Below are 26,834 nucleotides of genomic sequence, written 5' to 3' on the forward strand. Positions count from 1 at the left end.
GATCAGGAGTCCTCTGAGCCTGCCTCCCTCTAGATCAGGAGTCCTCTGAGCCTGCCTCCCTCTAGATCAGGAGTCCTCTGAGCCTGCCTCCCTCTAGATCAGGAGTCCTCTGAGCCTGCCTCCCTCTAGATCAGGAGTCCTCTGAGCCTGCCTCCCTCTAGATCAGGAGTCCTCTGAGCCTGCCTCCCTCTAGATCAGGAGTCCTCTGAGCCTGCCTCCCTCTAGATCAGGAGTCCTCTGAGCCTGCCTCCCTCTAGATCAGGAGTCCTCTGAGCCTGCCTCCCTCTAGATCAGGAGTCCTCTGAGCCTGCCTCCCTCTAGATCAGGAGTCCTCTGAGCCTGCCTCCGTCTAGATCAGGAGTCCTCTGAGCCTGCCTCCCTCTAGATCAGGAGTCCTCTGAGCCTGCCTCCCTCTAGATCAGGAGTCCTCTGAGCCTGCCTCCCTCTAGATCAGGAGTCCTCTGAGCCTGCCTCCCTCTAGATCAGGAGTCCTCTGAGCCTGCCTCCCTCTAGATCAGGAGTCCTCTGAGCCTGCCTCCCTCTAGATCAGGAGTCCTCTGAGCCTGCCTCCCTCTAGATCAGGAGTCCTCTGAGCCTGCCTCCCTCTAGATCAGGAGTCCTCTGAGCCTGCCTCCCTCTAGATCAGGAGTCCTCTGAGCCTGCCTCCCTCTAGATCAGGAGTCCTCTGAGCCTGCCTCCCTCTAGATCAGGAGTCCTCTGAGCCTGCCTCCCTCTAGATCAGGAGTCCTCTGAGCCTGCCTCCCTCTAGATCAGGAGTCCTCTGAGCTTGCCTCCCTCTAGATCAGGAGTCCTCTGAGCCTGCCTCCCTCTACATCAGGAGTCCTCTGAGCCTGCCTCCCTCTAGATCAGGAGTCCTCTGAGCCTGCCTCCCTCTAGATCAGGAGTCCTCTGAGCCTGCCTCCCTCTAGATCAGGAGTCCTCTGAGCCTGCCTCCCTCTAGATCAGGAGTCCTCTGAGCCTGCCTCCCTCTAGATCAGGAGTCCTCTGAGCCTGCCTCCCTCTAGATCAGGAGTCCTCTGAGCCTGCCTCCCTCTAGATCAGGAGTCCTCTGAGCCTGCCTCCCTCTAGATCAGGAGTCCTCTGAGCCTGCCTCCCTCTAGATCAGGAGTCCTCTGAGCCTGCTTCCCTCTAGATCAGGAGTCCTCTGAGCCTGCATCCCTCTAGATCAGGAGTCCTCTGAGCCTGCATCCCTCTAGATCAAGAGTCCTCTGAGCCTGTCTCCCTCTAGATCAGGAGTCCTCTGAGCCTGCCTCCCTCTAGATCAGGAGTCCTCTGAGCCTGCCTCCCTTTAGATCAGGAGTCCTCTGAGCCTGCCTCCCTCTACATCAGGAGTCCTCTGAGCCTGCCTCCCTCTAGATTAGGAGTCCTCTGAGCCTGCCTCCCTTTAGATCAGGAGTCCTCTGAGCCTGCCTCCCTCTAGATCAGGAGTCCTCTGAGCCTGTCTCCCTCTACATCAGGAGTCCTCTGAGCCTGCCTCCCTCTAGATCAGGAGTCCTCTGAGCCTGCCTCCCTCTAGATCAGGAGTCCTCTGAGCCTGCCTCCCTCTAGATCAGGAGTCCTCTGAGCCTGCCTCCCTCTAGATCAGGAGTCCTCTGAGCCTGCCTCCCTCTAGATCAGGAATCCTCTGAGCCTGCCTCCCTCTAGATCAGGAGTCCTCTGAGCCTGCCTCCCTCTAGATCAGGAGTCCTCTGAGCCTGCCTCCCTCTAGATCAGGAGTCCTCTGAGCCTGCCTCCCTCTAGATCAGGAGTCCTCTGAGCCTGCCTCCCTCTAGATCAGGAGTCCTCTGAGCCTGCCTCCCTCTAGATCAGGAGTCCTCTGAGCCTGCCTCCCTCTAGATCAGGAGTCCTCTGAGCCTGCCTCCCTCTAGATCAGGAGTCCTCTGAGCCTGCCTCCCTCTAGATCAAGAGTCCTCTGAGCCTGCCTCCCTCTAGATCAGGAGTCCTCTGAGCCTGTCTCCCTCTAGATCAGGAGTCTTCTGAGCCTGCTTCCCTCTAGATCAGGAGTCCTCTGAGCCTGCATCCCTCTAGATCAAGAGTCCTCTGAGCCTGCATCCCTCTAGATCAAGAGTCCTCTGAGCCTGTCTCCCTCTAGATCAGGAGTCCTCTGAGCCTGCCTCCCTCTACATCAGGAGTCCTCTGAGCCTGCCTCCCTCTAGATTAGGAGTCCTCTGAGCCTGCCTCCCTTTAGATCAGGAGTCCTCTGAGCCTGCCTCCCTCTAGATCAGGAGTCCTCTGAGCCTGTCTCCCTCTAGATTAGGAGTCCTCTGAGCCTGCCTCCCTTTAGATCAGGAGTCCTCTGAGCCTGCCTCCCTTTAGATCAGGAGTCCTCTGAGCCTGCCTCCCTTTAGATCAGGAGTCCTCTGAGCCTGCCTCCCTTTAGATCAGGAGTCCTCTGAGCCTGCCTCCCTCTAGATCAGGAGTCCTCTGAGCCTGCATCCCTCTAGATCAAGAGTCCTCTGAGCCTGCCTCCCTCTAGATCAGGAGTCCTCTGAGCCTGCCTCCCTCTAGATCAGGAGTCCTCTGAGCCTGCCTCCCTTTAGATCAGTAGTCCTCTGAGCCTGGATCCATCTAGATCAAGAGTCCTCTGAGCCTGCCTCCCTCTAGATCAGGAGTCCTCTGAGCCTGCCTCCTTCTAGATCAGGAGTCCTCTGAGCCTGCCTCCCTCTAGATCAGGAGTCCTCTGAGCCTGCCTCCCTCTAGATCAAGAGTCCTCTGAGCCTGCATCCCTCTAGATCAAGAGTCCTCTGAGCCTGTCTCCCTCTAGATTAGGAGTCTTCTGAGCCTGCCTCCCTTTAGATCAGGAGTCCTCTGAGCCTGCCTCCCTCTAGATCAGGAGTCCTCTGAGCCTGCATCCCTCTAGATCAAGAGTCCTCTGAGCCTGCATCCCTCTAGATCAAGAGTCCTCTGAGCCTGTCTCCCTCTAGATCAGGAGTCCTCTGAGCCTGCCTCCCTCTACATCAGGAGTCCTCTGAGCCTGCCTCCCTTTAGATCAGGAGTCCTCTGAGCCTGCCTCCCTCTAGATCAGGAGTCCTCTGAGCCTGCCTCCCTCTAGATTAGGAGTCCTCTGAGCCTGCCTCCCTTTAGATCAGGAGTCCTCTGAGCCTGCCTCCCTCTAGATCAGGAGTCCTCTGAGCCTGCCTCCCTCTAGATCAGGAGTCCTCTGAGCCTGCATCCCTCTAGATCAAGAGTCTTCTGAGCCTGCCTCCCTCTAGAGCAGGAGTCCTCTGAGCCTGCCTTCCTCTAGATCTGGCGTCCTCTGAGCCTGCCTCCCTCTAGATCAAGAGTCCTCTGAGCCTGCCTCCCTCTAGAGCAGGAGTCCTCTGAGCCTGCCTTCCTCTAGATCTGGCGTCCTCTGAGCCTGCATCCCTCTAGATCAGGAGTCCTCTGAGCCTGCATCCCTCTAGATCAAGAGTCCTCTGAGCCTGCCTCCCTCTAGATCAGGAGTCCTCTGAGCCTGCATCCCTCTGGATCAGGAGTCCTCTGAGCCTGCCTCCCTCTAGAGCAGGAGTCCTCTGAGCCTGCCTTCCTCTAGATCTGGCGTCCTGAGCCTGCATCCCTCTAGATCAGGAATGTCCTTTCAGGTTTGGGGGCTTGGCAGGCAGTAGCAGTCTGGTGATGTTGGCGGCAAGGCACTTCTGGAACACTTGGCTCCCACTCCTGTCCTCGCCAATGAACAGGAAGAAAGCCAGGGTATCTGTGCAGAAGCTTATCAGCATCATCAACAGGACAGAGACCAAAAAGCCAGTAAGCCCAGAAGTGTGAGCACACTGAGGGCCCCTTCCCTGGGGACTGAGCACTCAGGGACAGGTCACCTGCTGGTGATGTAACATCCCAGGTGCCCAGCAGGGAGGCCCTGCTGACCAGAGTGCCGACCTCTGACCTCACCATCCCTGGTCAGAAACCTATCCCTTTCTGTGCCCTTTAACCAACTTTTCAGCATTTCCTGGCTGCTTTCCTCGGCTGGGCTTTTCCTTTCTTCTCTAGGCTTTCCTCTTCCCTTCCCCCTGTCTGCTCTCCTGTGTGGCCTCTCCTGGGAGCACTCCTGCTGTCCCCTCCCCCACCCCCTCCACCACTCTGCACAGTCACCATTCACAGCATGCATGCCCACGAGCCTCTTCTCATGGGTGGAATGTGATCAAATCTGTGTGACTGTCAGAGTGACTGTAGATCAGCAGGGACAGGAGAGGCAGTGGGACAGAGCTCTGGCCCTGCTCACAGAGCTGTTGGTTCTCACCTCAGGACAAAGGGAAGAGGACTCTGCTCCTGCACCAGTGGCCCACAGCTGACTTCCAGACCGTGCCTGTGGCTCAAGTCAAATTCCTCCCAGGTTGGTGGCTTCAGGGCTCTAGCTGGGACCAGGCAGGTGGGGGTGGGGGTGGCCTGGGGCTGTGAGGGTCAGGTGACAGAGTGAGGGGGGAGGGATGGCAAAGGAAGGGGAGGGGGTGGTAGGGGAGAGGGAGGGGATGGTAAGGGGAGGGGATGGCAGGGGGAATAGGGTGAGAGGGAAGGGGGAGGGGTGGGGAGGGGTGGGGGAGGGGAGGGGAAGGGGGCTGGTGGGGGAGGAGCAGCGGGAGGCAGGAGGTCAGAGGTCAGAGGACATAGGTGGCACTCTCCCTCCCAGGTGCCGAGGACGACTACTCGCTCCGTGCTGCGCTCTATGGCCTGCTCTTCCACATCCATGCTGACCAGCAGGACTGGGAGAGTGGCCTCAGGGTGCTGGACGAGGCCGTGCAGATGCTCCCGCGGACGGCCCATCGCCTGTGCGTGCCCCGCCCTCTTCAAGGCCTCCTCCCCCAGGCCCAGCTGATCCTCCCCACGCAGCCGGGTGTCAGCTGTGTGTGTGCACCCGTGTGTGTGCGCACACAGTTCAGACCTCGACTCTTGCTTTTTTTTAGCTTGATTTTCAAGCACATGGTCATTGTGAAGGCCAAACTTGGGCAGAATTTCACTATGGAAATGCAGAAGTTCAAGGACGAAAGTGAAGACTACTTGGCACACATGTGGCACCGCCTGGCCTTGAACTCCAAGAACGTCCTGGGAGAGCTCACCTGCTACCAAAATGCCATCCAAGCCCTGCAGGTCCGTGCTGGCCGTGCTGGGCTCGGGCAGGGGGAGAGGCGAGCCCTGGACAGAACAAGTGTCTCCCCCATCCCACGCGGGAGTGTGGACTGCACGAGTGTATCTGACCTGCTGATCCAGGCACGCTCACCAGTGAGGGGGGCTGGCTAGGGTCAGTGGAGTCTGGGCAAAGGAACAGGGCACCAGAGCAGGTCTCCGCAGTTTCCTTGCTGCTGGCCCACAGGGGCCTGGTCACTGAACTGCCGTCACAGGGCCTGCTGGCCATGTCTCCTAGAGGCCAGAGAGCAACCAGCAGAAGGTGGACTACATCTTGGAGTTCAGTGAGTGGCTGCACTTCAGGCAGTTTCCTCTCGAAGATGTCATCAACCAACTCACGTGGGCCGTTGAGATCTTGCTGTCCATGAAATCCACTGAAAACATGTCAGAGCCAGAGCAGGCATCAGAAAGTGAGGACCCAGAATCCCCATCCCCAGTCCCATACCTGAGAGGCACCACGGCCCTGGGCCGGCTCACCCCGAGAGGCACTGGCTCACCCCGAGAGGCGCTACGGCCCTGGGCCGGCTCACCCCGAGAGGTGCCACGGCCCTGGGCCGGCTCACCCCAAGAGGCGCCACGGCCCTGGGCCGGCTCATCCCGAGAGGCACTGGCTCACCTCGAGAGGAGCCAGCTCACCCCCAGAGGCGCCACGGCCCTGGGCCACTGCACTCCATGGGTGCCACAGCCCTGGTCCACGGCCTTGTAAACAATGAAGTGTGCTCCCAGCAGAAGCTGGCCAGTAGTTGCATGTACACTCAGGACTGGGCCAGCAAGGAGATGGCTCAGAGGACATTGAGGTGGTCTGGCCAGCCTGCCACCGCCCCACAGGGCTGTAAGTGTCATCCCAGCCAGGTCTCTGGGTGCTTGGCCACTGGGTCACCCTGGGCCGTAAAGGCTGTTTCTGCCTGCTCACAGACCCCGGGGACACCGGAGGACAGGACAACTGAGGGGTAGGCGTGCTCTGAGCCTCAGGCTCCCTCCTTGCACAGGGGAGAACAAGCCTGATGATGCACATATGGAGAAGCCGGAGGCCCGGGGCCAGAGCCAGGGGACAGTTTCCTTGGAGCAGTTACAGAGCATACGGAAGCTGGAGCTCCTGGCACGCGTGCACGTCCTGCGGTCGCTGATGCTAACGCCCAGCTCCACCCACTACCAGGACGACTGCCTCATGGCCTACACCTTTTACAGGCACATCTTGCAGGTGGGGCCCGCTGGGCACTCGTGGGGCTTGGGACCCACCCTCCATTTCCCGCCATTTCCTGGGGCCTTGGAAAACTGCACTGGCATTAAAAACAATAAGCAGAATCTTTTCCAACACCTTGCTTTCCTCTTTTGTTTCTCTTCCCTCCCTCCTTCCTGCCTTCCTTTCCTCTTTCTTCTTGTGTTTGTGTGCAGGAATGGGGATTAAACCCTGTGCCTCGTTCTTCCTAGGCAAACATGCTACCATGAGACAACTCTTTTGAGAATTTGAATTTTGTTTCTGAAGTTGATTTTTGTGCTAACTTTGCCAAGGTAGTCCTCAAACTCACATTCTCTTGCTTGTACCTCCAGAGAACCGAGTTTATAGCATGAGCCACCATAGTTGCCTGTTTCCCCTTTATTTACAAGCAAAGGCAAAGCCTCTCCTATGCAACCGTCCTTTTCTGCTTCCGGAAGAATTCCACCTTTATCCACCCTTCCACACTCCGTGTCCTCAGCTCTGTCCTCGTCTCCCCACCCTTCCACACTCCGTGTCTTCTCAGGAGTCTGGTGCTCCCCTAGACCCTCCCTGTAGCATTGCCCTAACAGCATCCAAGCTGCTATTGGGGGCCACTACACAGAATACACAGCAGCTGCTGCCTGGATCTTCCTCTCTGCAGTCCTGACCAGCTCACAGGCTCCCCAAGTTTCTTTGTCCCTCCCCGCCATCTGTGCAGGGAGCTGACCTGCCTGCTCCTCCTCTCCTGCCTCCTCCCCGTGGGGCCCAAGGCAATTCCTTGAGGAGCAGGGGTGTGCCTCTGCCCAGGTCCTGTGGGCAGTGTGTATCAGCAGAGGCCTGAGAAGGGCACGTCAGGAAGCCCTCAGCTGTGGGAGGACCAGGGACTCGCACCCCCGTGTGCGGGCCCAGCTTCCGGCAGAGGATACGCTAGGCCTGCCCCTCTAGGACCCTGCCCAGGGCTGCCCGCATTTTGCCCAGGCCCGTGTCAAAGACATATTTTCTGCACCTGAGCAACTCACCAACCAGGCCTGGCCCCAGGAGGGTTGCCATGACCAAAGCAGGCCTGCAGCAAGAAGTCTGGGTGCTGGGGACACGCAGCTAGAATGGAGGATGTCATGCTGACTGTCACCTCCGAGGGTCTCTGAGGACCACACATGTCCAGGGCCATGTCTCCAGCGATCTGATCTGTGAGGACCACACACCGATTATCATGTGCTTGTAGGCAGGGTTGCGGCCCTAGGCCACTGGGCCCTGCTCTGCAGCGCATTCACTGGCAAAGCCCTCGGTCTAGGAGTCCCTGGAGAGGGTGGGGGGATGTGGTACAGGGTCTGTGTGAATACTGTTAACATGAACTCCATTCTGCCTCAGGTTGCCTTGTCAAAAGGAGGAAAATTGATTCCAGAAAAGGCTACAGTAGTGACCAATTCACAAGCATTACTGCCTAAAAAAGAGAAGGAAAAAAGTAAAGAGAAGGAGAAGGGGAAGGAGGAGAAGGAGAAGGAGAAGGAGAAGGAAAAGGAGAAAGGGAAAGACAGCAAGCAGGTACTCTATCCTGAGGCTCCCTGGGCGGTGGGGGGTGGCTGTAGGGGGTGGGGGTGGGCGGTGGGAGGTGAGGGGTGGAAGACAGATGAGGCTGTGCAGCCTGTATCTGAACCCCATTCTTTGCTGCCTGGACCCCTTACACTCGGGCTCAGGATCCTTAAGATCCTTTCCTTACTTCACAAATAGAAGGCAGTGATTTCACTCACTGTGGGCTTATGTGGCCAGCCTGTGTCTGCATGAGCCCCTGGCATGGACTTTCTCACACAACCCAGGGCAGTGGGCAGCTCAGTGGCCTTGGTTGACCAGCAAGGTCTGGGTCTTGGTGTGCCAGGGAGAATGAGAAAACACTTTCCTAGTATACAGAAGCTTGTGAACTACCCATGAAATCATTTCATCCTCAAATAGTGGCTCTTCCCGCTGCCAGAGCAGGTCTAGAAACTGCTCATTGGCCTGACATGCAGAAGTGGGGCAGGTACAGGTGCTCCACTGAGCACGCATGGAGCCTGAGCCGGGGCCCAAGGCTCACCCTGGGCTGTGTGCCAGGAGGCCCAGGGAGAGCGTGCCTGTATACCGGCCCAGGGCCACCCCAGGCCCCTCCAGAAGACGGTGCCAGAGCAGAGCTGTGCTGTCCTTGAGGCTCTCTGCTTTCCCTCCTGCACAGGGGCAGCCCCCGGCTGCCAGCAGGTGGCCTGAGGAGGTACCCACCAGCATAGAGGAGTGGGCTTCCTACGTCTGCCCGGAGGAGCTGTTGTCTGTGTTCAGGCAGGACAAAAGTGACTTCACAGTCAACGCCAAGAGCTTCCAGAAGCCGGTGAGATGTGAGGGCCAGTCCCAGCCCTGAGGCCCACGGCTGCCTTTGTGGCTTCATTTCCCCACCCTCACTACCCAGCCACTCCTGTCACCAGAGAGACCATGGGATGGGCTTTCCTCGGGACCAGTGTCCTTTGCAGCCATGCCAACATGTGTAGTCAGGTTCCCTCCCGTGTCTACACCGGAGTGCCTGTTGCAGCCTCGGTACCCTGCTCACCCCTCTCGTAGAAGTCCACCAGGGGCCTCTGTCTCTGGGGTTCAGCACCCCCTTCTCTTAGCAGTCCTGCCTGCGGTGGTGTTGGACTGCCTGGTCAGCATCAGAACCATTTGGACATCCTTTTGTGTGTATATGGGTCTTGGGGCTTGAACTCGGCCTGAGCGCTGTCCCTGAGCTCTGGAGCTCCAGGCTACCACCCTACCCTTGAGCCACGCCCCACTTCCCATTTTCTAGAGGTTCATTGGAGATTAGAGTGTCAGGTCCTTTTGTGCCTGGGCTGGCTTTGAACCTTGATCCTCAGATCTCAGCCTCCTGAGTAGCTAGGATGACAGACGTGAGCCACTCCTAGCAGGACATCGTTTTTATGATGTGCCATCTTGTCAGTCTTTGATCTGCTGTGGGAAAGATCCTTGGACAATCAGAGTGACCACAATTGCCTGGGTCAGCCTGTGAGATGTGAAGTTTTTGAGGCTAACAGCAACCTTTTGCTTTGTGATTCAAGGTTTCTTGTGTCCTTAAAAAACAAAAGCAAACACATTTCCTGATTGCCTGTTACAATATCTCGCTGAAAGATGCAAACCTTTATCCGCACAGCACTGTGTCAGGCCCACATCCCGATCCCAGCCTCCCGGCTGCCACGGCCGCCAGCCAGTGCATTCTTCCATAACCCTGGTGCCTTAACTGGAATTGCTTGCTGACCAGCTCCTAGATGAAAACAGTCTGTGTGTCCTTCCAACTGCTCTTGTTTCCTGTACACAAACGTCGTTTTGGCAAACCTAGTCCGACACCATGCAGGCATTTGTTCTTCTCTCTATTTGCCACATTTTAAAGCCCCTGTAATGTGTACACAAAGGAATTCTGTTTCTGATTGATCAGCAGGGTTTTTTATGGAAAAGCATGAATTTGTTGAATAGACACAGAACTGATATTTCTCTTGTGAAGATTTTTACTGTTCTCATGTGGTGATTTCATGTCTTCGCACATGGTACAATGAAATCTATCGATGAGGGAGAAAAGGGAGATGGCACACCCTCCCTCTGTGCCACAGACGCCAGTGGAAGCCCTCCCGTTGCTGGGTACTGTGCGGGAGGCTGGCCTGCCCCCTGGCCTGGCCTGGCACCGGCTGTGTTTCTGCAGACATACACGCTGTACTACCTGGACCACCTGGTGCAGGCCCTGAAGAAGCTGTTCCTCCACGAGCTCACCATCCCCCTGCTGCAGCTGGGAGTCCTCATCTCCCACGCCGTGGTGGAGAGCAGGAGCCTGGCTGAACTCTACCACCTGAGGTTGCCCCCCCGCCCCCCTACCTAGGGAACAAGAGATTCAATCTGTTCCACATGAAACAAAAACAAGCATTCCTTCTGTGGTGACTGTGTAGACAATGCATTCCCCAAGGGTCACAGAAAAGAAAAAAAAAAACCGAACCCTACCCTGGCGGTAGGGTCGCACCCACTAGAGACGGGGTGGGCCAAGAGGAGGAGGTGCAGGGAGAGAATGATGAGGAGGGGTGGTGGCAGGCCCATGGAGGGGGCATTTTCTGGGTGGCTGAAGTCATGTCCAAATGAGAGTGTCATAAACATGTTGCAGAGATTTCTGGTGGAAGCTGTCCGGGGTCTGCCTGACCTCTACCGCTGAACATGACTGAGACAGTAGATGGTGCAGTAAATAAAATATATGAATGGATGATTTAAACTTTTTCTACCTGAACTTTGCTCCAGCCACCTGCTACTTTCCCCTAGAAACTTTGCTTAGCTTTGCAGCGCTTGCAGTTTTCTTAGTTTATAAACTCCTGCAAAGCGTGCATGCCACATCCTGTCTGTCCAATGTTTCCTGACTGACGGTCCAGGTGACGCCTTCCTGTGCCCCTTCCCCACAGGCTTGCCCAGGTCTGCTCTGACCTGCGGCTACGTGACGCCGCAGCCTACCACGAAGAGGTCGTCGGGCAGGTGTACATCGGGGACATGGAGCAGGCCAGGTGTGTCCGACCCTCATCCAGTGACAGCACCCACGCCCGGGGGGAGAGCTCTCTTTCCAGGTTAAGGCTGATGAAGCCCCGCCAGCCTCAGGCAGCCCTACTCATCTGGCCCAGCCCTGCGCTTGGCTGTGCACCTCCTAGGGCCAGGTTCCCCACCACAGATGTTGAACCCCTGTGAGGCCCCAGGCCTGGAGGAGCTGGCTGGAGAGACAGGGGGAAGCACATAGGGCTGCTGTGGGGTCCTCCTGCTTCCACTCAGCTTCCCAGATAGGCCCAAGAGGGGGGAGGCCATTCAGGGCACCCTAGCCCCCCCCGTTTCCTGGGTGAGGGGTAAATGCGGTTCCCTGGTTCCTGGATCTGTGGGTGACTCGGGGGTGCTTGAGATGAGCAAGTATCAGGCTGCTCGGAGGATTCCCGAGCTGCCGCTATATGCAGTTCTATTTCTGTGTATTTCTCGCACTTGGCTTTGTTTTTTCTTATTGCACAGACGATGTTATTTCATTGTACAAGTTTTGGAAAACAGATAAGGAAGAAGATAAATGTCACCCCACCATTAGGTGGCAGCTGCCACTGGCGTCTTGATGTATGCCTTGTGCCCATTTTCCCCATTAGATAAAATGCACACTTCCTGTGGGTTTTCTCTGAGCAATGTGGTAAGAAGCGTGGGGCTTGAGCTCCGGGCTGTCTTGCCGGGCAGGAGTGCTGCCACTGGAGCGCATCTTCTGTTTTTAGTTTTAGTCTTGGTTTTGTCTTCTTTTTCTTTAAGGTCCAGGGTTTTTGAGATTGAGTTTTTGCCTAGTCTGGGAATGAAGTCTGAGATCTTAGGCATGCATTACCTCACCCAGCTGTTGTAGAGACAGGGTCCCCCTGAATTTGCCTGTTGTGCCCACAAACTGCCATCCACCGATCTCTGCTTACCTAGGAGCTGGGATTGCAGGTGTGTCACACCACCGTGCTCATTGTGAGCCTTGGTTGAATAAATGCCCCAAGTGCTAAGTATCCTGGTATGGCAGGAGATCCTGGACACTGACCTCCCCAGAGAGGATCTGGGGGTGTGGAGACTGGCTTTCCCTGTGAGGGTTTAAAAGTGTGGCACTCAAGTCATAGGCACAGCTGCCTGCATCCTCCTACTCCATGATGTATAGTCTGAGCACTTGGGGGGCTGTGGGAAGAAGGAACCTGACCCCCAGATTGTGGCCTGTGGAGTGCAGCCCACCCAGGTTGCTCCCAGGGCTGCTGTACCCTGAGCCAGTGTGTTCCTAATAGACAGCTGGGGTGGGGGCAGCAGGGTGTGTGAAGTTTGAGATTCATATTAAACTTCGGAGTCATTGTGCCAGGTAGTTCCAGAGGGAGACAGTTACCAGCGTGGATCTGGGAACCACAACCCTACCAGGCCCCAACTGTGTTCAGGCTTTTTTTTTTTTTTTTTTTTTTTTTTTTGCCAGTCCTGGGAATTGAACTCGTGGTCAAAGCACTGTCCTTGGGCTTATTTTTTCCCCTCAGGGATAGTGCCCTACCACTTGAGCCACACCATTTCCGGCTTTTCTGTGTATGTGGTTCTGAGGAATCAAACCTGGGTCTCTATGCATGCTAGGCAAGCGCTCTAACCACAAGGCAAAACTCCCAGGCCCCGTGTTCAGGCTTTTAAACAGGAGTGCAGGAATGCTTCTCACTGCTGTGTTTGATCACGAGGGGAACTGACAGTCAGTGGCCATTGGCTCTTCTCTGTTGCATGTTGGCTGTTTCACTTACGATAGCTGCAGAAAAGAGGTTGCATTTAAAAAGACGAAGACCAGGGAGCCTGTGATAGAAGAAAGTATGCCTATCTGGATGGAGTTGTCAGCTCCAGGCTCCCCAGTGAAAGTGAAGCCACTGATAGCCCAGGACAAGGTAAAACCCCACTGCTACGGCCCAGGGGCCACAGCCAGGGGTGATGGGGGCCTGGCTGTGAGCCAGCATTAACTTGCTGTGCACAGCCATAGGCTATGGCAAGCCCAGAGGCCTCACCAAGCTACCTCTGCCTGGGGCCCTGGCAGTCCACCCCAGGGCCGGCCTTCCAGAGGCCCTGGCAGCACATGGGTGGAGACGGGCCCTTGAGCAGGACACCGGTTTCCGCTGGGCTATGCCGCCTTGGCCAGCACATGTCCCAGAGCAGGGCATACGGTCAGGTGGCCTAAGGCCCATGGTTTCTTGCAGATTTTGGAGGTGAATGCGGAGACGGGGAAGGGGCTCCAGGGAACCTCCTACCCCCGGCTGTGGATGCTTAAGGCTGAGGTGCTCCTGAGCATGGACCTGTTCCAGCCGGCTCGGCTGCTCCTGTCTGAGGCCCATCAAGCTTTCCAGGCAAGGAGCCCAGGCCAGCAAGGCCACACCCTCCACCTGCACACAGTGGGGCAGCAGTGTCCAGGAAACACCTTTGTGTCTTCAAAAGCGTCTCTGTGTCCAGTCCCTTCTGTGGGAATGGGTCTCTGGCAGGTCTGTCTGTCTTTCCTACCATTTGCCCATCTTTTCCCCTCTGACGGCTGGGTTTTAGCCTTATGGTCCTGTGTCGGGGCGTGTTGTGGCCCGTCCCGCTTCTTTTTGCTTCCTGACGTAATTCTGGAGGGCGGGGAGGAGCTCGGGAGTCCTGTGGTGTCCTCTGCCAACCAGCGCTGCTGCTCCAGGAGCAAGACTCCGCTTTGCCCACCCGGGCTTCCGTCTTGGCCTTGCTCTAGCATGTCTTCAGCCTTGAGCGCCATGGCATCTGTGCCCATTCTGGGCCTTCAGCGAGTCCCTGGGAAGGGCTGAATTTGTCTTTGCCTGCTGGACACTGCTCAGGCACTCAGGGCCTGGCCGCCCCGCGCAGCAGTGTTGAGTGCGGCCGGCTCGCACCCCCTCTCAGAGACTGGCCCTTGTGCTTCGACCCTGGAAGCCTCACCCTCCAGGATGGCACGGCGTGGATATCCTCCTGGGCTCTGCCTCCCTGTGGAGGGCGGGTGGTGGGACAAGCTGGGGCTGAGGACATGTCCTCTACCCTCTTGTCACCACCACAGAACCTCGCGCTGGCTTGACCCAGAGGCCAGAAATGCTCTTCCACAGAAGGGGACCCCTCCCCACCCCGTCGCTGGCTGTCTGCCAGGTGGCCTGTTGACCTGTCACACACAGCAACGCTGACACAGACAGAGGACAAGCTGCCAGTGGGGTGCCTAGAGTGGGCGGAGGTGGGGACCCACTGCACTCAGAGACTCCTGTCCACCACAGTGCTGGTCTAGAGGAGACGCCAAGGTACAGGGTTCTGAGGGAACCATGCACGCGTAGATGTCACTCCTGGGAGAAGAGGAGGCCTCTTTCTTTAGCAGCCAGAGAAGCCTAGGACCAGAGGAAAAGGCCTGAGGCCCAGAGCGTCTGCGAGCTCACCCCCTGGCCCCGCTCTCCACACGCACCTGCCCCTCCTGGCTGCTCTGCCTCTGCCTCCCCACCCCCACCTCCTCTCTCTGTCACACCCACACGCCCACTGTGCTCTTCCAGGATCTCCATGACCCCTGTGCACAGGCCCAGTGCCTGCTTCTCTTGGCACAGCTGGCCAACAAGGAGAACAACTATGGAAAAGCTAAGAGAATGATCGAGAAGGCCCAGCAGCTGGGGGGAAGTGAGGAGTTCTGGTACAAGTCCACCCTGACACTGGCCGAGGCCATACTGTCTTCAGAAGACTTGGGGAGAGAAGTCTCGGTGAGAGCCAACAGAGGTGCTTGGTGGGAGAAGTGGGAGCTCTGTCCCCCTGGCTGGGTTCTGTCCTCCAGGCTGGGCTCTGTCCCTGGGCTGGGCTCTGTCCCTGGACTGGGCTCTGTCCTCCAGGCTGGGCTCTGTCCCTGGGCTGGGCTCTGTCCCTGGACTGGGCTCTGTCCCTGGGCTGGGCTCTGTCCCTGGGCTGGGCTCTGTCTCTGGGCTGGGCTCTGTCCCTGGGCTGGGCTCTGTCCCTGGGCTGGGCTCTGACCCTGGGCTGGGCTCTGTCTCTGGACTGGGCTCTGTCTCTGGGCTGGGCTCTGTCCCTGGGCTGGGCTCTGTCCCTGGGCTGGGCTCTGTCTCTGGGCTGGGCTCAGTCCGTGGGCATGGCTCTGCCCCTGAGCTGGGCTCTGACCCTGGGCTGGGCTCTGTCTCTGGGCTGGGCTCTGTCCCTGGGCTGGGCTCTGTCCCTGAGCTGGGCTCTGACCCTGGGCTGGGCTCTGTCTCTGGACTGGGCTCTGTCTCTGGGCTGGGCTCTGTCCCTGGGCTGGGCTCTGTCCCTGGGCTGGGCTCTGTCTCTGGACTGGGCTCTATCCCTGGACTGGGCTCTGTCCCTGGGCTGGGTTCTGTCCCTTGGGCTGAACTCTGCCCCTGAGCTGGGCTCTGTCTCTTGGACTGGGCTCTGTCCCTGGGCTGGGCTCTGTCCCTGGGCTGGGTTCTGTCCCTGGGCTGGGCTCTGTCCCTGAGCTGGACTCTGCCTCTGGACTGGGCTCTGTCCCTAGACTGGGCTCTGTCCCTTGGGCTGAACTCTGTCCCTGGACTCGGCTCTGTCCCTGGGCTGGGCTCTGTCTCTGGACTGGGCTCTATCCCTGGACTGGGCTCTGTCCCTGGGCTGGGTTCTGTCCCTTGGGCTGAGCTCTGTCCCTGAGCTGGGCTCTGTCTCTTGGACTGGGCTCTGTCCCTGGGCTGGGCTCTGTCCCTGGGCTGGGTTCTGCCTCTGGACTGGGCTCTGTCCCTGGACTGGGCTCTGTCCCTTGGGCTGAACTCTGTCCCTTGGGCTGAACTCTGTCCCTGAGGTGGGCTCTGTCCCTTGGGCTGAACTCTGTCCCTGAGCTGGGCTCTGTCTCTTGGACTGGGCTCTGTCCCTGGGCTGGGCTCTGTCTCTTGGGCTGGGCTCTGTCCCTGGGCTGGGTTCTGTTCCTGGGCTGGGTTCTGTACCTGGGCTGGGCTCTGTTCCTGGGCTGGGTTCTGTCCCTGGGCTGGGTTCTGTCCCTTGGGCTGAACTCTGTCCCTGATCTGGGCTCTGTCTCTTGGGCTAGGCTCTGTCCCTGAGCTGGGCTCTGTCTCTTGGGCTGGGCTCTGTCCCTGGGCTGGGCTCTGTCTCTTGGGCTGGGCTCTGTCCCTGAGCTGGGCTCTGTCTCTTGGGCTGGGCTCTGTCCCTGAGCTGGGCTCTGTCTCTTGGGCTGGGCTCTGTCCCTGAGCTGGGCTCTGTCTCTTGGGCTGGGCTCTGTCCCTGGGCTGGGCTCTGTCTCTGGGCTGGGTTCTGTCCCTTGGGCTGAACTCTGTCCCTGATCTGGGCTCTGTCTCTTGGGCTGGGCTCTGTCCCTGGGCTGGGCTCTGTCCCTGGGCTGGGCTCTGTCTCTGGGCTGGGCTCTGTCCCTGGGCTGGGTTCTGTCCCTGGGCTGGGCTCTGTTCCTGGGCTGGGTTCTGTCCCTTGGGCTGAACTCTGTCCCTGATCTGGGCTCTGTCTCTTGGGCTGGGCTCTGTCCCTGAGCTGGGGTCTGTCTCTTGGGCTGGGCTCTGTCCCTGATCTGGGCTCTGTCCCTGGGCTGGGTTCTGTCCCTGGGCTGGACTCTGTCTCTTGGGCTGGGCTCTGTCCCTTACCCTGTTGAGTGATGCAGTCATGGTGGGGTTTCTCACCTCTAGGTTTGCTGCCTGTATCAAAAACTCATCAGTGTCTTCAGGCTCCTCCAGAAAAAACGGCCTAACCAGGAACCAGTTCTGGCATTCTTCATCATGGACCTCGATGCTAGGTGGGTTGCTGTGGCTGGGCTCTCCTGTCCAGGCCATCTGCAGGTCCCTGGGGGCCCAGCTGAGGGGCTGAGAACGCCCTCTGCGGCACCTGCTCTTGCTTGTTGGAGAAGTGCTGGAGCCGTGGGCTTGGCTTCCACCATGCTGCTTTCTGTTGCGCTCCCTCTCGTGGGGTGCAGCCTGCGTCCATAGAGCTGCCCGTGCCGTGTGGAGGCCCCGAGTCAGCGCCTGGCACGACAGCCTGGGCCTCGTGTCCCATGCGCAGTTCAGGAGCCTGTGCTGGGGAGGAGGACTGCACGGGTCCCCACCAGGGAGGGAACGAGGCCCCAGCACTGCTGTGCCCTGCTGGGCTCTGGTGCTTTGACTCTGGGCAGCAGAGCTCAACCTGAGGCCCCCGCAGGTGCCTGTACCTCCAGCTGCAGATGGCTCAGAGCTCAGCCACCAGCGAGACCCCGGGAGCCCTGAAGAAGCTGGACAAGCACCTGGAGGAGACAGAGGAGCGGTGCTCCAGCTGTGGGTACCAAACCCACTGCCTGGACCTGAGAGTGGCCCGCGCAAAGCTGAAGCGGTGAGCGCTGCTTGGGGTTCTTCATAACAGCAGTAGGAAGGGTGAGGGTCTAGGTGACCTGGCAGTGGTGCCTTCTGAACAGTCAGAGAGGCGACCTTTGCCAGGCCAGCTGTGGCAGCCACCGCTGCTGCAGTTCCACTGGACCCAGCAGCTCCTCTCCACCTGTGCCCACCCCTGACCCTGTGCCTGCCTGCAGAGCCCTCCCAGGCAGCATCCCCTGGGTGGGCAAAGCCTCCTCCAGGCCCTTCCCCAACTCTGCCTCGGGCACCTGCACACCTTCCACACAAACAAATCCCACGTGGGCCATCCTGACGCCTGCCATGCGCAGCAACAGCAGCAGCAGCAGCGTGTTGTCACACCACCCTGGGCCCAGGGGAGAAGCAGCAGCCGGGGCCATCAGAGCGGCCACTGCTGCGGGCTGCACAGGAGACACTGCTGGACCAATTCCACTGCCTGCAAACACAGTGTCACGGGGACCTACTGTGCTTTGCAGAGTGTCTTCATCTTGCTTTAAAATATATTGAGCCAGGCACCAGTGATTCTAACTACTCAGAAGCCTGATCTCTGACTCTCATGTCAAGTTAACCAGCGAAAAGCTGGAGGTGGAGCTGTGGCTCCAAGTGGTGAAGTGCCAGCCTTCCCACTGGAGAAAACACCTCAGGACACAGGGCCCAGGCTCTGAGGCCAGGCCCAGGACAGGTACAAGTGGTGAAGTGCCAGCCTTCCCACTGGAGAAAACACCTCAGGACACAGGGCCCAGGCTCTGAGGCCAGGCTCAGGACAGGTACAAGTGGTGAAGTGCCAGCCTTCCCACTGGAGAAAACACCTCAGGACACAGGGCCCAGGCTCTGAGGCCAGGCCCAGGACAGGTACAAGTGGTGAAGTGCCAGCCTTCCCACTGGAGAAAACACTTCAGGACAGGGCCCAGGCTCTGAGGCCAGGCCCAGGACAGGTACAATGAACAAATAAATGACACAAAACATATGGAGACTATGTAGCCAGGCTCTAGTGGTTCATACCTATAATTCTGGCTACTCAGGAGACTGAGATCTGAGTATCACGGTTTGAAGCCAGCCTGTGCAAGAAAGTCCATGAACTATTGCTTATAAAAAAAAGAAAGGAAGGAAGGAGGGAAGGAAGGAAAGAAGGAAGGACAGGAGGGATGAAAGACGGGAGGGAGATAGAAAAGCCAGAAGTGGTGCTTGGCTCAAGCGGTAGAGCACTAGTCTTAAGCAAAAGAAGTTCAAGGACAGAACTCGGGCTCAGATTTCAAGCCCCAGAACCGCCCTCCTCCCCGCAAAGAAAGACACCCAACATGTTTTAAGTTAACCACAGACACAATGTAATCATGTGGAGATTATATACGACAGTCAGTGCTAATAGCATTTGTTTTCACGTCTTTGTTTTCTGAACTCCACTTTCATGTCTTATGAAGGTTATGTGCCCAAAAGAAGAAAGATGAACAACAGAAGATATCATTTTACCTGGAAGCCTATGACGTGGCTAGGAGAGCTGTGGCTGAAGAAGAGGTGCTGTTCCACCAGATTCAGGGGTTACTGTCACTCCAGGACGTACGTACTGGTGCGGCTCCCTGTCCCCATCCTGTTCACGGCCCTGGCTCCTCTTAAACCAGGTGACCCCCACACGGAGGTAGAGGAACAGAGGCTAGACGCACTCTCCCCTCCAGACAGAGTACACGAAAGGAGTCAAGGCTCAGGCCTTCCGGGGTGGTGCCAGGCGGTGATGAGCGGAGGGGCGGGGCACCTGTCCACAGGAGGCAGTGTGGAAGCGGATTCCCCGGCATGGGAACCTGGCTGCTCCTCCAGCCTGGCTTCTACCTCGGTGCCCTCAGAGTGGAAGCACACGCCTGTATCTTCCCTGAAATTTTGCCAGACCATATTAGTGAACCCCAACATTGGGTTGCCTATTTTGTTTTTGTTGATTGTGGGGCTTGAACTCTGGGCCTGTGCACTGTCCCTCAGCTCTTCAGCTCAAGGGTAGCGCCCTACCCCTTGAGCCACAGGGCCACTTCCAGTTTTCTAATGGTTAATTGGAGATAAGAGTCTCGAGGTCTATAGTACCCCAGCTGGCTTTGAACCGCGATCCTCAGATCTCAGCTTCCTGAGTAGCTAGGAGTGTTGCCTATTTTTAAAAAGCTTCTTTAAGCATGAAGAAGTAAGTAGGTTAAAGGCCAAAGGAGGGGGGATTTCCAGTTGAAAGTAAGAATAGGTGTGTTAGCAGAGGTAGATTTCAGCAAACATCTCATGGTAAGTGGGTCAGATGCTCAAGACAGCACAGACATCTAAATACTTGTGCACTTTGTTTCAGAGCTTGAAATAAATGAAGCAAAATCTGATAAAATTGCAATGGAGAAATAAATAAATCTATCATTGGAGCTGGGAGTGTCAATACCCCATCTATTACTAGTTGAACAAGTAGACATAAAATCAGCAAATACGTAAATTAACCAATTTGACTATTATTAACTAATAGATATTTTCAGCATTTCACACAGCAATAATGGAATATTATGTGTAAAACATTCTAGAACAAACACAAGGAAGTAGGATTGTCTTTATTCACAAATACCATGATTATATAGAAAATAATATACAGGCCGGGAGTTTGGTCTAGTGGTAGAGTGTTTGCCTAGCATGCACAAAGACCCGGGTTCGATTCCTCAGTACCACATACATAGAAAAAGCTGGAAGTGGTGCTGTGGCTCAAGTGGTAGAGCTCTAGCCTTGAGACAGCCCAAGACAGTGCTCAGGCCCTGAGTTCAAGGCCAGGTCTGGCAAAAAAAAAAAAAAAAAAAAAAAAACACTGCTGAAAAAATTAAAGATGTAAGTATCTGAAGACAATACCATCTTTATGGGTCAGAATCTTTAATATTGCTTGGATGTCAACCCGAAATTCTGATCAATATCACTGAAAGCTTTTTAAAGGGTATTGACAAAATTACTTTAAAATTTACGTGGGAATGCAAAAGATCTAAAATTACCTACACCTTGAAAAAATTTAAAAAAATAAACAACCAAATTAGAACTCTAATTGTACCTAAGTTTAAGTTCTCTGAGTCAGGAATGACGGCAGTGTGTGCTTAGTGTAAATATAGACAAGCAGATCCCGGAGGCCTGGCTGGGGGAAGCGGGCTTTGAGAGGAGGTGTGAGGCAGCGCTGTGGAGGGCTGGAGAAGACAGCCTTGCACTCCCTCCTCACCAGACTCGCCACGTGCTAAAACCATGGGACTTCTCCCCAGGAGGGGACCCGGCTCCACCGCCTGGGCAAAGGTGGTGGCCAGGCTGGGATGGTTAGAAGCTGAGCCTCAGCAGCGGCTCACTTTGGCAGGAGCAGGGGAGAAACCGCAGAGGGTGCTGGGCCCCAGGTGTCAGCCGCACTTCTGGACCTCAGGGGTGTGGGTGGTCTTCCTACCTTGGCGGGGTGAGCTGCCTGCAGACCTACCTGTGTCCATTTGCATGCAGTGGGTGTGTGCAGTGCAGATGTCAGTCACGTCTCCTCAGTTTGGCTGGCCCCTCCCATGACAGAACCACCTCCCCTCCCCTCTCATGACAGAACCTCCCCTCCCCTCTCATGACAGAACCTCCCCTCCCCTCTCATGACAGAATCTCCCCTCCCCTCTCATGACAACCTCCCCTCCCCTCTCATGACAGAATCTCACTCACCTTTCATGACAGAACCTCCCCTCCCCTCTCGTGACAACCTCCCCTCCCCTCTAATGACAGAATCTCACTCACCTCTCATGACAGAACCTCCCCTCCCCTCTCATGACAGAATCTCACTCACCTCTCATGACAGAACCTCCCCTCCCCTCTCATGACAGAACCTCCCCTCCCCTCTCATGACAGAATCTCACTCACACCTCATGACAGAACCTCCCCCCCTCAGTTGCAGAATGTCAACTCCCCGCTGATGCGGAGGCTGGCCTTTGTCAAGTTGCGCCTGGTGAAGGCGTGTGTGGACCTGATGCAGTTCATGTGGCGGGAGAAGCTGGAAAGTCGCCGGGAGCTGAGCTCCACGGAGAAGCTGCTGGATGAGTTCATGCAGAACAGAGACTACCCGGACATGGGCCTGGTGACAGCGGGCGCCCGGGGCTGCGGGTGGCAGGGTTCCACACACCGAAGGCCCCCGTGCACAAGGTTCAGCACAAAGTGTATGGATGGGCTTTGCAGTTGCCTAGCATGGAGAGGCCGGGCACCACAGGGCAGCTGGGCACGGGGAAATGCCCAGCTTTGGAAAGGAACACTTTTGTCTGATGTCCTTCTTCTTAGATGCTATGAAGAACGAGTCAGTTTAATCGTAAACAAATGTACGAATATTGAATATATTGTATTAAAACTTTAGGATCAAAAATGGCCCTACAATTGGACTTGAGGTGATAGGAGAACTTCTGTGACACCCAGCCCTGGTGACTCCGACTGTGCACAAGCCTCAAGGCCCCGGGGTGCTGGGCTGGAGGGGCTGCGGGCTTCGGGCGGGCCTGGGTCCCGGGCACGGAGTAACCAGGCTTCCTCCTCGTCTTCCTGAAGCGATGGTTCACCCTGAAGCGGACCCTGGTGCACATGGCGCTGGTGCAGCTGGAGAGCATGCAGCCCCTGTGCGTGGGCTGCGTGGAAACCCGGGCCAAGTTCCTGGGCCTGAGCGGGAAGGTCTTGCGCCTGCTGGCTGTGCAGACGGACCCCGTGCGCCCCTCCTTCTGCTGGGAGGAGGGCCTCCTGGTAGGTGCCTGGCTATTGACACGGGGATGCTGAGAACACACACTTCCCTGTGCAGCAATGGGGTACATGTGTGCCCCGTGAGGACAGCCCGACCCTGCACAGCCCCTGCCCACCTGCACTCCCCCGCCCACAGCCAGGGAGCCAGAAAGCAGTTTCCACTCCCAGTTGCCTGCTGCTCAGAGCACACAGGAGCCTCTGAGAAGACCTACCATGGCTGCCCATCAGGGTCCTGGCCAGCGTGGATGTCCCCAGAGCCCCTTTTCAAATACCCTTCTCAAAGGCAGCATCTGCCCCAACCAGCCAGCCCCCGCAGTGGACCCTCCAACCCAGCTTAGCAGCTTAGTGGCCTAGTATCCACTCATCTCCAACCCCAGCAGCTCCCATCGGGTCAGCCCCTCGGGAGGTCTGTCCTGAGCCTGCAGGATCTGGGCAGGGTGAGGCCTTCACTGGGGAACCCACAGGGCTCAGCCGTGGCCACGAACCCGCCTGAAGCCCCCCGAAACCCCAAGCCTCCTGGCAGCAGGGTGGAGCTGGTGACACACAAGGAGCCCTGGCCAAGCTTGCAGCAACCACCAGGTGGGGCTTGCAGCCACTCCACTCCCCTGGCTAGGGTCTCTAGTCCATGTCCTGCTACTTGCTTTCTTCTTTGCCCTTAGATGTGGCTTCCTGCCGCTGCATGGCTTCTGGAAATGAAAGCCTTCTAGCCTTTCCCTCTTCATAGGCAGGCTCTGTCCTCTAAGAGCTGTTTTGACAAAGTCCTGCCACGGTGGTGGGTAGTGTTGTCATTCGCCATGTCAGTCTGTAGGGCTTTTACATCCCACGGTTTCGTTGAGGTTGTTTTTAGATTCCTTGACTTATGATATGGTGACTCTATGGACTGTGTTTCATTTCAAGGCAGGCTTGGTGTTCACAGACCTCCAGTATGACTCCACTGTGCCTTGATACAAGATCTCGGTCCTTTGGGCTTTGTGAGGCTGCATGTGGCTCCAGCCTGGGTTTCTGTAGGTGCTCTCAACAGCCGGGCAGGACACCTGGGGTGCCATGTGGCCAGCACAAGGGGCATTGTCCTCTGGCCTTGTCCTAGGCCTTTGTGTACATGGCCTCTTACCAGCCAGCAACAGGGAGTGCATTTAGCCGCATACCAAGTAGCACCCTGTGATCCCACGAGGCCAAGGCCCCACCCCGTCCCAGCCGCCCTGCCCACACCCGTGGCTCGCCCAGTGTTCATCTCTTGACCACACTGAGACTTCAGATGGTGGGACGCTGACTGCTTGTCAGACAGGGTGTTTCCAAACAACTCGACAGTAGGAACCTTGGAGTAGAAGGCTGGGTAGTTGGACCCCCGGGAAGTGATTGGCTCCAGGCCTGTGGCACGGGTCTGTCCTCCTGGAGTGCTGACCCACCCTGGATGCCACTCCTGGGCACTGGAGCCTCTCAAGCCACGGCTTGTCCATGTCCACACAGCTGGTCTTGAGCAGAGCAGGCCTGAGGCCGTGACAGGTCAGACCCTGGCCCCAGCCACCCGGCCTACAGGAGCCCTCACGCACCTACGTCCTGCCCTGTGTGTGCCAGGTGGGTGCCAAGGTGAGCCGACTCCAGTCGCTGGAGATGGAGGCCGAGAGGAGGGGCTCGGAGGCCTTCATCAGGGAGGCTCTGGTCTTCAGGGAAGGCCTTGGGAAGCACAGCAAGAAAGCTGAAAGTCTGAAGGTGGGTGCGCCCGCCACCCGCCGCTCCGTGGCTGCCACGAGGGGAGCCCCAGGCTGACGCTGGTCTGGCCCACAGAAGAAGATGATGCTGGCTCAACGGTACCTGGCGCAGGCGTCCGAGGTGCTGCTGCAGTGCCTGCACACTGCCCTGGGCAACAGGCTGCTGAAGATCGCAGCCGCTGCCAGCCTGGAAATGGTGGAGTGCACGGGCACGCTGGATGCCCCCACGACCTGCCAGTTCCTGGCTCTGTCTCAGGTACAGCCCGGCCCCATGCACTCAGCGAGGTCTCACCGGAGGCCCTGGCCTGAGCGCGGTCCTGGGCGGCCCCGAGGCTCTCTGTGCCCTGCCCCGGGTCCTGCCCGGCGCCAGTGAACACCCAGTCCTGTGTGGACCAAGGCCAAGGAAGCCAGGGCAGTGTCTGCCCTGTGCCCCTCCTGGCCAGCTCCTGCCCACCCACCCCAGGGCCCGCAGGGGTCACGGGGTCGCACTGCGCATGACCGCCTCCCTGGGCTGTTTCAGAGCTGCTCCGCCTCGGAGATGATGCAGGAGGTGCTGCTCAAGGCCACGGCCAACACCAGCAGCTCGCAGCTGGCGGCTCTGCTGCAGCTCCACAGACAGCTGAGGCAGCAGGGCAAGACCTCCACCAGCCTGTTCGCCACCGTGGAGCAGAGGTTGACCGCCACCTTCAAGGTGACCGGGGAGGGTCCCCAGACCTCCATGCCCCCGCTCTGCTCCGGCAGGCCCGGGTCTCCAGAGCCAGGCCCCTCTGGTGCCCTGCGGGGTGCGAAGCCCCAGTGCCCAGGCATGGAGCCGATGTCCTGTGACCCGTTCTGCCCAGCACATGCCCCAACCGCCGCCCTCCCCTCCCGGCTCGGCGAGCATCTAGTGCCCGTGGAGTTATCCCGCACCTCTGCTGTCCTCGGGACAAACAAAACCATGAAGTTCACAAACAGTGGGAAATCAGCAGGAGGAGCCTGGCCTCCGTGGTCCTTTGTGAGTGGGCCTCCCAGACCCCACCCTGGGGTCAGGCCACGCAGCACAGGACGCTGGAGGGCGTCACTGTCCCCACCCTGGCCTTTGTGACAACAATTGTCTATAGACGTGGGAGGTCAGCCTCTCTGGGACTCAAGAGAAGGAAGAAGAGTAGAGGCTCAAAATCTGAGGTCCAGCCTGGACAATGGACCCTAGAGGAAGAGGCCATGCATTTTCAGTTCAACCCGGGGTGGGGGAGAATCCCTCCTGGGGATATAAATGGCTTCCTAGGTGGTTGTTATTGGTCAAGACAACAAAGGCTGCACAGCAGGGCTGTGTCCATGAGCAGAATACCAGTGTGGACCAGAGCCCCGTGCTGCATTCTGAGGTGAGCCCTCGGCTGAGGCAGCCGTCATCACGCCAGTGTGCCAGGACGGAGATGCCACCTAGGGCAGAGCCCTTCCCAGAGCACAAGCCCAGGGAAGCTGGTGCTCAGTGCACGGAGGCAATAGTGCCTGGTGTCCAGGCAGAGGACGCCAGCTGCAGCAGCAGCAGACTTGGAGAAGTTCAAATGACAACAAGGGTGCATTTGTTTGAGTCTTCAGGAAAGGTTAAGATGCACATCCTGTGCTCACAAGATCCCCAGGCTTGGGGATTTACCAACCCCAGTATGTGAAAGCACACACATGCGCGCGCGCACACACACACACACACACACACACACACACACACGTATACACACATGCACGTACACAAGCATTTACAAGCACATACATATACATATATGCACATGCATACACACCAGGAAAATCACCCCCTGGGTACAAGGAGGCACATACACATATACACATGCACACACATGCACACATACGCATGCACGCACACACACATATACACACACACACCAGGAAAATCGCCCCTTGGGTACAAGGAGGCCCGGTGAGATTCATCTGAGCATCTGAAGAGAACAGCACATGACCAGGCCAAAGGAAAGAGCCTCCAGTCTGCAAAAATATAGTTCACAAGGCAGGTACATGAAGATGTTTCTAGGCACATGAAATCCCAAAGCAATCTGTGACCAGATAATAAAAGAAAACGCAAAAGGAGGCTGGCCAGTCGTCTCAGGCAGTCTCATCAGCAGTCAGGAGAGGGCTGAGATCTGACCAGGGGTAATACACAAGCAAAACATGCAGATAGAAGTGTCTTGGCACTGGAAGTGGTGCTGTGGCTCAAGTGGTAGAGGCTCAGTGACAATCACCCAAGCCCTGAGTTCAAGCCCTTCAATCAACCAAAACAAAAAAAAAGGAAGGGCCAGGAGTTTGGCCTAGTGGTAGAGTGCTTGCCTAGCATGCACGAAGGTCCAGGTTCAGTTCCTTGGTACCACATACATAGAAAAAAGCTGGAGAAAAGTCCAAGGACAGTGCTCAGACCCTGAGTTCAAGCCCCACAACTGGCAAAAAAAAAAAAGGAAAGTGCCATGGTGTGAGCTACAACATCCTATGAGCCTCGAGCAGCATGGCAGAGCCACAGTGGACGACAGTAACAGTTCAAAGGTGAGAATGAGGGACAGATGGTGACACCCCATGGCTGGTCTCTGCCAGAGAATAGAATTCAACACCCCATGGCCTTTCAGGAGCAGAGAAATGGTAGAACTCGCATTTCAGAAAGCCTGCCTATCGGCAGCTCCTACCAGCACCCAGAAAACAATGTGTAACTAAGTAAACAAAAAGACACGATTTTACAATAGTACTGTGTCAATTCAAAAGACAACAGGAGAAGAAGAGTACAAGACTCGTACCTCCAGGATGGAAGTTGTTGGATTGAGTGAGGAGGAGCTGTAACTGTGGGCTGCCTTAAAAGAGCTGTTAAGGGGCAGGGAGGGTGGCCTAGTGGTGGAGTGCTTGCCTAGCATGCATGAAGACCCGGGTTCGATTCCTCGGCCCCACATACATAGAAAAAAGCGGGAAGTGGTGCTGGGGCTCAAGCGGTAGAGCTCTAGCCTTGAGAAAGTCCAAGGACAGGGCTCAGGCCCTGAGTTCAAGACCAGGACTGGAAAAAAGAAAAAAAAAAACAAAAACAAAAGCTGTTACTCAGAAAGAAAAAAGGTGAACCAAGACTCATGGGAGGACAAGGAGGGAAGTTGGAAGGTGGACTGGAGGAGGAGGACAAGGAGGAAGGCTGGTAGTGGAAGAGGGAGGCTGGGAGGTGAATGGAGGAAAATAAGGAGGGAGGCTGATGAC

General features: G+C 57.0%; 1 protein-coding gene across 1 annotated transcript in view; it reads left to right on the forward strand.

Moving 5' to 3' along the window:
* The window catches only part of Cfap46 (cilia and flagella associated protein 46), a 97,573-nt gene that overhangs the window by 58,053 nt on the left and 12,686 nt on the right, over positions 1–26,834 (forward strand). Inside the window, exons 24-44 of the mRNA XM_090345573.1 lie at positions 3,603–3,765; positions 4,261–4,348; positions 4,643–4,781; positions 4,917–5,100; positions 5,375–5,546; positions 6,126–6,337; positions 7,703–7,876; positions 8,538–8,687; positions 10,041–10,189; positions 10,780–10,878; positions 12,636–12,768; positions 13,075–13,221; positions 14,386–14,586; positions 16,507–16,613; positions 17,012–17,179; positions 18,615–18,750; positions 21,086–21,271; positions 21,727–21,915; positions 23,488–23,622; positions 23,698–23,877; positions 24,142–24,312. Of these exons, the coding sequence (XP_090201699.1) occupies positions 3,603–3,765; positions 4,261–4,348; positions 4,643–4,781; positions 4,917–5,100; positions 5,375–5,546; positions 6,126–6,337; positions 7,703–7,876; positions 8,538–8,687; positions 10,041–10,189; positions 10,780–10,878; positions 12,636–12,768; positions 13,075–13,221; positions 14,386–14,586; positions 16,507–16,613; positions 17,012–17,179; positions 18,615–18,750; positions 21,086–21,271; positions 21,727–21,915; positions 23,488–23,622; positions 23,698–23,877; positions 24,142–24,312 (3,283 nt within the window). The remainder of the gene's footprint in view (positions 1–3,602; positions 3,766–4,260; positions 4,349–4,642; positions 4,782–4,916; positions 5,101–5,374; positions 5,547–6,125; positions 6,338–7,702; positions 7,877–8,537; positions 8,688–10,040; positions 10,190–10,779; positions 10,879–12,635; positions 12,769–13,074; positions 13,222–14,385; positions 14,587–16,506; positions 16,614–17,011; positions 17,180–18,614; positions 18,751–21,085; positions 21,272–21,726; positions 21,916–23,487; positions 23,623–23,697; positions 23,878–24,141; positions 24,313–26,834) is intronic.

The sequence above is a fragment of the Megascapheus bottae genome, chromosome 15 (genome assembly GCF_031878675.1).
Source record: "Megascapheus bottae isolate mThoBot1 chromosome 15, mThoBot2.hap1, whole genome shotgun sequence".
In the NCBI taxonomy this organism is placed as follows: Eukaryota; Metazoa; Chordata; class Mammalia; order Rodentia; family Geomyidae; genus Megascapheus; species Megascapheus bottae.